The 8,660-nt window shown below is 41.0% G+C and overlaps 1 protein-coding gene across 2 annotated transcripts; it reads right to left on the reverse strand.

Moving 5' to 3' along the window:
• Window positions 1-727: 727 nt before the first annotated feature.
• Window positions 728-6,201, reverse strand: LOC147887727 (ruBisCO large subunit-binding protein subunit beta, chloroplastic). 2 transcript variants are annotated; one of them, XM_087393933.1, is made up of 14 exons: window positions 6,087-6,201; window positions 5,712-5,996; window positions 5,206-5,331; window positions 4,979-5,116; window positions 4,789-4,884; window positions 4,420-4,662; window positions 3,797-4,031; window positions 3,301-3,470; window positions 2,306-2,383; window positions 2,074-2,145; window positions 1,803-1,907; window positions 1,507-1,692; window positions 1,279-1,402; window positions 728-1,096 (listed from the first exon to the last, which is right to left on the reverse strand). In XM_087393933.1, exons 2-14 carry the CDS (start codon window positions 5,967-5,969, stop codon window positions 1,083-1,085), a joined length of 1,845 nt encoding a protein of 614 aa, XP_087250059.1. In that variant the 5' UTR covers window positions 5,970-5,996; window positions 6,087-6,201; the 3' UTR covers window positions 728-1,082. The 2 variants fall into 2 exon arrangements, with proteins under 2 accessions (XP_087250059.1, XP_087250060.1); XM_087393934.1 differs by lacking the exon at window positions 6,087-6,201 and having other exon boundaries at window positions 5,712-6,080.
• Window positions 6,202-8,660: the final 2,459 nt, after the last annotated feature.

The following is an 8,660-nucleotide window of genomic DNA, read 5'->3' on the forward strand; positions in this document are numbered from 1 at the left end:
TTCACTATGGTGATGAAAGGACTTACCATGATCAAAATATATAATTATCAATGGGTCTCTTAATCTTCAAAATTCCTAATCTAAACCTTGAAGGCTCGGATTTAGATGGGATTTATTGCAAGTGGGTTGGTAATTTTGTTTTTTAATTGTATGTGCATTCAAACATTGCATTTTATCTACCAAGCTTCTTAGATTTGCGAACTTTTCCTTAAAAAATAATTGCTAACTAACCCTCGCTTCCCCTCCAACTCTCCGCCTTGCGCTCAGCCTCGCCATCTATGAATTATCAAACGACTCCCCCGTTGAGGTCCTCCGCCTCGCCCCCTCCCTCCACTCTAGCCCTTGCTGCCTGGAGCCTTTTCCACAGCCCAATCACCTCACACTCCCTCCTTAGCCCTCCTTAGCCCATCTCGTTCGCTGCTGCCACCAATTCGTTTTCACAGTAGCAGCTGCTCATTCTTTCCTGATATCAGACCACATCCTCCTTTATCTCTATGGCAATGGAAACAGGATTGGAGGTGCCTTGCAAATGCTGGACCCCCTTAGCACATCAGTCACTGAATCAATCTCGGAGGGAGAGTTTCTCAGATGAACGCTGCAACAGCCGCAGGAGCAGTAGTAATCTAGTAGATGATGATGGATTGATGTTCTAGCGCGTGAAAAGCACCAGCAAGCTCGTATGCGCTTAATATTTCTTTACTCGTTGCATATTTCGCAGGCAGTCTCAATACCTTGAAATGTAGTCCAAAGCCCTAGAGGATGACTGGTTGTTAAGCATACCCTCTTATGATAGTTCTATTCTCAAATCTCATCAAATGTTGATACATTTTTCTGCAATACAAGTGTGAATTACTTGTAAACAGCTAAATATCAAATCAATTGAAAACTCCCCGATCGATTAAGATCTGTGTGTAATCAGAGCCCCAAAGGTTAGCCTTACCCTCAGAAATTTTACTATCGTTGCCTTCATATGAACTCAACAGACTTGAGAAGTATCTCCCGCATTAAGTACTATATTACAAAAATCTTGGCATGAGGGCCAGAGCAGCGTTGTCTGGAAAGCACGTAAGACTACGCCAAGCTTAGTAGCCATAACCTGTAAAAGGCGATCCAGAGGTTAGCCCATCTGATGCAATGTCAAACAATTGACAATCATCATACAAAAAGAATATGAGTAAGCATATGCCATAGATACATTCCATGTCAACTGAACCACATTTAGTAGAAACAGAAAAGAAAGAATTCTATACATGTAGGTTTTCCAACATTTTCACCTACCAGAGTTATCCATTGGATTGCTAACAGGAGCAGCTTCAGGTTCTTTGATATCAACCACCACGGCATCAGATGTGAGAAAAGTTTTTGCGACAGAGCCAGCATGTTCCAGACAACACCTTATCACCTGCTTCAATGAAGGTAAATGTTACAAAAATCGCTCCCTCCTGATATGAAAGTAGTCCACTTTAATTACTATAGCTAAAGGCACCACAAAACCAGACCACCAACCTTTGTAGGGTCAATAATTCCAGCGGCCATGAGGTCCTCATAGATTCCAGTCGCAGCATTATAGCCAATTCTAGCATCATCATTAGATAATATTTTCTCCACTACCACACTGCCATTGACCCCAGCATTCTTTACAATCAATTTGACAGGATAGCTCAAAGCTCTTTTTACAATATCTGCACCAACCTGCAAGGGGAAATACCTGGTGAACCTTGTTTTCTTTCCAAATACATAAGCCCTAACAAAAAAAATTGTTTCCCAATGTAACATAGGATGCAGAAAAACCTATCACAGACCTGTTGCTCATGATTTTCAAGTGTCGCTTTTATTGCATCCACCTTCGCAGCTAGTCTAAGAAGTGTACATCCCCCACCTATAACGATACCTTCTTCAACAGCAGCCTGAAACAAGTTTCAGCTTTTATAAGCTCGGGCATTCATCTATTTAGCACACAAATGAGGAGAAGATTTTTACATGAGGGCTGGAACAGACAACTGCAAGCCCACACTTGTTTATACTAATGCTGAAAATTGCAGGGGCATACTTTTAGGCGACTTAGAGGCTAACCTTGGTCGCATTTAATGCATCCTCCACTCTTAATTTCTTCTCCTTCAACTCAGTCTCTGTTTGAGCACCAACCTGTTCAACAAGTTCATGCGAGTCAAGTACTTGCCAAAGTCACATTGAATCTTCTGTGATAAGTTTAATGACTACCAACCATATTAAACAATGCCATAAGACAAAAATCTAGCTACTGGTAACTGAACTAGTGCTATTTTACGTACAAGTTCCACAGTACCTGAACGATGGCCACTCCTCCAGAGAGCTTGGCAATTCTTTCATTGAGCTTCTCTTTCTCATAATCCTGCTCAGCTGTCTGTCCAACCAGGAAATTAACAAGTTCAAATCGACTGTTAGAATGAGTGGACATGCTTCCTATGTCTTCAATATGATAGCATGTAGATAAAGTTCATTAACAAATTATGCGAGCCCCTTTGACATAGCAAAATAGAGTGCAACACTATTATAGGCAATCCTCTCAAGAAGATGTCAAGACTCGAACAATGGAGGCTATAAGAAAAAATACAGTCAGAATATTTCAAGACCCTCTATGAGAGGAAAGAGAAAAGGCACATGCCAATGCAGATACTGAACAATAGCAAGTTCCAGCCTGAGGGCACAAGAGATTGTGAAACATGCGCACAAAACAAAGAGTACTTGATACATGATGACAAAACAAAGCAAAGACCTAGGAGCTAGCTTTACCAAGATTATAAGACTATGGCAAGAATCACAACATCGGCCGGTCCCACCATCTCGCCTCCCTATGGAGAAGTACTATGATGGCAGACTTATTGACCTATCAGCTGATAGGTCCTGTGAACTATTTTAGCTATATTTGGACTTTAAATCCCCCCCCCCCCTCCCTCCTGTGCAAGCATGCATATGTATAGGTGCATCCATACACACAAACATATATTTACGCCTCTATCTATGCATGCATGCAAACACACATACGGATATATAGCATATGCGACAGTATACATGCTTCCCTTGCTCACTCCAATCAAGCATGCAAGCACGTGGGTAGGTACATCCATACAAGCATGTACCTAAACCTCTATCTATCTATATCTGTTCATGCATGTGCGCGCACATATATATACCACATACATGTGAGTGTATACATCGTATTAATGTGTAAAAGTTCAAGACAGCAACCAGACATAAGAAAAAACCTCATTACAAGTTAATGATTAGAAGAAAGAGATCAATTTTGCAAAAGGTAACAACCTCTAGCAAACTCTTGATTTGAGCAACTCGTTTATTAACAGCATCTTGTGTAGTCCCATCTCCCACTATCGTGGTGGTTTCCTTTGTGAGCACAACCTTGGCAGCAGTTCCCAACACCTCACTCCCCACCTTGTCTAATGAAAGTCCAAGTTCATCTCTGACAACAGTACCTGCCATCTCAGTTCAGTAAACACAAGTATCATTATAAAGTTATACCTTTGTAACATTAGAATATATCCAATCATACAAATTTAGATTTTTTGTTGTTCTAAAGTCCAAAAATCTACACAAAAAATAAAAGAGAAAGCAAAAGAGAAGAAAAAAGAAGGAACAAATTTATTTGAAAAACACAAGGAAGACATACTCAGCAAGCAAAGCAACTATTATGTCGTCATCAATGCCCAAGTATAAGCAGCTATGAAGTTGCATGTTATACGAAAAATTTCAATATGGAGTCTGTATTCTTAAGCAATAGAAAATTATGGACCGTCTTTACCTCCAGTCAAGATGGCAATATCATCAAGATACTGACTCTTTCGCTCTCCAAAACCAGGAGCTTTCAATGCTGCAACCTTCAGAGAGCCTCGCAACTTGTTCACAACCAGAGTGGCAAGGGCCTCTTGTTCAATATCTTCCGCAATGATGAGAAGCGGATATGCACCACGAATTGCATCTTCGAGAATACCAATCATGTCTCGAGCAGTTGTGATTTTTTTATCCACTAAAAGGAGCTGTGACAAACAGCATCAACTACAAAATGTCAACCCCATGAAGCCGGACAATTTTCCCAGTTGGTTCAACTAAATAGGATGCCGAAAATTTCTTTGGAAAAGAAAAAAGGATGCCAAATTGGTCTGCAAGGGGAGACTCCACAAAAACTTAAACAGACAACAAGCCCTGGCTCTCGAAATTGTTCACATCCTTGATTAGATTCATCCTGATCCACGATAACAGTTTTTTTTTTTTGGAGAGAGAGAGAGAGAGAGAGAGAGAGAGCAGCAGCAGCAGCTGAGAAGAAAAATATAAGCATCTGCGGCGACTAGACACAGGCGGTGAGACTTTAAAAATTACAAAAAACGAGGACAATGAGAAAGCATGAAGCCATGTACAATAACAAACCTTGCAAGTAGTATACTCCACTGCCATCTTCTCATTGTCAGTTACGAAATATGGAGAGATGTAGCCACGATCAAATTGCATACCCTCTACAACACATAAATTGTTTTCTGCACTTTTCCCTTCTTCAAGTGTGACAACACCTTTACGACCAACTTTACTCAAGGCTTCTGCAATCATGTTCCCAATTTCATAATTGTTTCCAGCACTAACAGCAGCAACATCAGCCAACTCACTGTCCTCAACCTGGAAAACAATCTCCAATGTCAAAGCTCTGCAACGACACTACACTCTGAACCTCCACACATGAAAAACCTACACCAAAGGACCTCCGAACTCATTTGCGAAAATCTCACTTGATCAACAGCATACCTCCTTAGACATGGCCTTCAACTCATTCACCAGAGACTTCACTGTCTTCTCAATACCTCTAGAGATCTGAATAGGATTTGCGCCTGCTGCAACAACCTACAGCCACAGTAGTTCTCTTACATCAGCTTTAAAGCATCATACATAGGAGTTCCACCAAAAAGAAAAAATTGCAGGGCCAAGAAATAGCTACCTTAACACCCTCAGCAATGAGGCCTTGGGCAAGAACCACTGAGGTGGTTGTCCCATCACCGGCTAGATCATTTGTCTTAGCAGCTGCTTGTCTGACCAACTTTGCTCCAATGTTTTCAACAGGATCTTCCAGCTCAACCTGAGGCACACGACAGCTGGTCAGAAATGAGTAATCGCATGGAGGCAAATTTTAAGAAAAATGTCAATTTAAGCCAGGAGCTGCATTACCTCTTTTGCTACCGTCACGCCATCGTTCACAATTTTAGGGGAGCCGTATTTGCTCTCCAATACCACGTTCCTCCCCTTGGGACCAAGAGTTACGCCAACTAAATCTGCTAGCTTATCTACTCCTGCCTACAGGAATCAAACGAAAGAATACAGAAGGTAGAAAAAGGAGAGAAAAGACAAAAGTGCGGACAAATGATGGGATCAGAGGCTGAATATTATCCCATCGCCACAGTTGCCACCGCGAAAACAAAATGCAGCACACAGAGAGTCTTTGCGAGATGAGAAAAAATGAGGCATGAGACATGTGTCACAGAGCACAACGCGTGATACTCCAATATCAAGTAATGAAAGACAGATTCGTCAAACGCTCGTCTAACGAGGGTTTCCGTAGAGGTTAACACAACTTTCTCCGCCCCTCGTGTAAGAAGTAAATAAGCCGGCTACCAATTCCCTTAATTTCCCTGCGGACAACATAATTTCAGCTCAAAACAACGTCTTGACTGTACCTGCAGCCTCTTCATGGTCGAGCCGTCCGTATTGAAGCAAAGTTCCTTGGCCATGGCTCGCGTCTGCAATGCCTGTTTTCTAATGCCATTCCGGGACGTTGATTTGCTGCCTTCTTTCCAAGAGACAGAGGAGAAGGAGGCGGCAAAGGAAAGAGTGCGGAAGCTCCTGTCCGAAGAGAGGGAAGGCGTGTCCGTGGCAAGGGGGGAGGCAGAAGAGGAGTTACGGAGAGCAGAGATGCTACCAGCCAATGCGGCCATGTTCGAAGAGGGGAAAGAGGGAGCAAGCTGAAGGAAAAAGGGAAGAGCTTCCGAAATGAGAAAGGATTAAAGCGAGATAGCAAAGTGAGGATTGATGTACGAGGTGAAGAAATATACCTGAAGAGATGAAGAAGATGATACCACACAGAGTGTATTGCACTACAACAAGAACACTACTAAGAAGAAGATGAAGATGAAGAAGAAAAACAAGTAATCAGAAATTAGGTCTCCAAGAACCTTCTAGTCTTTCCCAAAATATATTTTTTCTACCTTTAGTCCCATTTAACCTCCACCTGGTTTAGAGCTTGTTCACTCGCCTGCATCCGCCCAATGCCACCCAGATTTCAAAATTACGCCCACAGGGCTTAGTGCCTCTTCACGCGCAGGGAGGGTTGTGCAAACCAATTTGTGTTCGCTTAGAGGGAGAACCTGGTTTTTTTGCTCGCCCCACTCAAGAGGAGAGGCTTAAGCAGCAACGAATTGCCGATAGGGACAGGATGGGTTGCAAACCACTCTTCCCGCGTGAACAAGCTCTTAGGGACCAGCAGAAAAATCAGGTTGCTCGTCAGCCCTAATAGGCACAATGTGGTTTGCGAACCACGTCTGTCACGTGAGTAGGCTCGTAGCCAACACCACCTTAGACTACCAATGGGATGCCTTGCACTGGCTTGCACCCACCTCACTTTTTAGCATTGCTTGAAAGGCAACCCTCTACTAAAACTTTTTTAAACAAGGTGGCAATACCACCAAGGCCTTGCATTTGGAAGAATAATTTTGGTGTTATTACGATGGTTGTATGTATGTGATGAAGTGGTCAATCCAATACGCGAAGGAAGTCCCTGATTCGTTGTGTCAGTCACAAATATTGCTCCATATGTGATTCGAATGAGAGTCTTATGTCGTTGTTGGCTCTTTGAACTCCAATTCGAAGCAAAAGTAATGTAGCATATTTTGCAGATTTATTGATTGCGGCGTTTCATTGTACATGTCAATGTTGTTGCCGAGTCGATGTTTGAATTGCAAGGTAGGATACAAACACATTGTATTTTGTAGATGAGGGTCTATTGATGTTGAAAATTGTGTAGCTGTTTGGTTATGTCAACCCTCATAATTTATATTCCTTGTTCATTGTATGTATGAAAATTATTGAATGGTCAATCTCTTTTTATAAGGGTATAACTCCCTAAGTGAGAGTAATTTGGTATTGTGTAGAAAGTGGAGGGAGTGTAGGCTTTTGGATTTTTAGTTCTTGTCTCTTGTAAACATATTACGTCTAAATTTATGAGGTGTGTTGTTTCTTTGATGTCCAGCTCATATTTTGATAAGGACCTTGTGTTTAATGAGTAGACTAGTAGAAAAATTTCTCTGTGTTTGTTCTTTGATCTTATTTGTGTTATTGTTTTCTAGGGCGATGTCGTTTTAGTCATTCTATCTCCCTTTTAACATCACTGCATGTTTCAATGGATTAAGCAAGTATAGGTTGTCAATAGCTTTGACTCTTAATAGAGTTGTGTATGATAGCCCATGGGTGCACACTCCTTTTCGGGAGAATGCAAGTCTATCTAAAGTTAGTCCTTGCGCTCTACGTATTGTTCTTGCTGTTATTGGTTGTATTGGAAATTGTGCTCATGTGAGGATGCTAGTCTTAGATGGGCCCATTTGAATTTATTTTGTGATTCTAAATATTGGTGTCCATTCTTTTTTAATATTGTGTCAACTGAAAGCATGTAAGTTGGTGTTTCATTTTTGCAATCCAATGTCCTTATGAGGAAATAGTATCCAAAGTAGGTCTTTGTTCATGTAGGTAGATGCTGTCATGAAGATCCCACCAGCACCATTTACCAATCCATCTTGCAAGTTAAAATTATCAAAGCATAGCTCTATTAACATGCCTTCTTTTAATTCTATTCGTGCATGAAGGCTGTTTGTTGCTTTTCAGTCTTGTAGTAGTTTTGAATTTGTTGGCATTGTTTCAGAGTAGTGGTCTATTGCTTTGAAGATGTGCTTTGTACCTATTGATAATGGTTGTACATTTTGATTGTGACTGTTTGTTTCAAAGTTAGTGAAGAAGAGGTGCGGGAAAGTGTGTTCTTGTTTCAGAGTAGTAGTGGTCTATTGCTTTGAAGTTGTGCTTTTCGTACCTATTGATAATGGTTGCACATTTTGATTGTGACTATTTGTTTCAGAGTTAGTGAAGAAGAGGTGCGGAAAGTGTGTTCTTGTGGTACTGGAATTTGATTAATGTAATCTATGTGCAATTGTGTGTGTGTGCATTTTCTAGAGCAATTTAGTGTTTGCACAAAAGTTTTATCATTTTGTCTCATAGTTGTTTGTAGCATCATATTTTTGTATGCCAATATGTACTTGCCCTGCATTCCAAGTCTTCTTCATTTATTTTAAGGACACAACAGTCCTTTATTGGCTTTGCTTAGTAAAATCTCCGCAAGTTATGAAATCAACACCTCCGAAGTAATCGTTGTGATTTTTCTTCAAGGAATGCATTCGGAGGTCTGCAAAGTTGTGTTCTTTTGAATACTAAAGAAATTTCATCGAAGACAATGAGCTGGACTTGTTTATATAAGGAAGATAATGTGTCTAGCTTATCCTTAGAAAGAGATGTCAAGTTTTTTGTATGTGTTGGTAAGTCTAGTGTGAAGTGGATTGTGGTGCTGTTAATATTGCATTATGTTT

Source organism: Dipteris shenzhenensis, chromosome 22 (assembly GCF_047967505.1).
Source record: "Dipteris shenzhenensis isolate YYH24624 ecotype China chromosome 22, Dip_SZ_1.0, whole genome shotgun sequence".
Classification (NCBI taxonomy): domain Eukaryota; kingdom Viridiplantae; phylum Streptophyta; class Polypodiopsida; order Gleicheniales; family Dipteridaceae; genus Dipteris; species Dipteris shenzhenensis.

Bases quoted from the DNA above. Each gene is read 5' to 3' on its own strand.
- LOC147887727 (XM_087393933.1), bottom strand. From the start codon at position 5,969: ATGGCCGCATTGGCTGGTAGCATCTCTGCTCTCCGTAACTCCTCTTCT. The intron at 5,117-5,205 runs GTAATGCAGCTC...CGTGTGCCTCAG, and splicing joins GCGTGACGGTAGCAAAAGAG to GTTGAGCTGGAAGATCCTGT. The intron at 3,471-3,796 runs GTAAAGACGGTC...CTGAGATGGCAG, and splicing joins TATTGCCATCTTGACTGGAG to GTACTGTTGTCAGAGATGAA.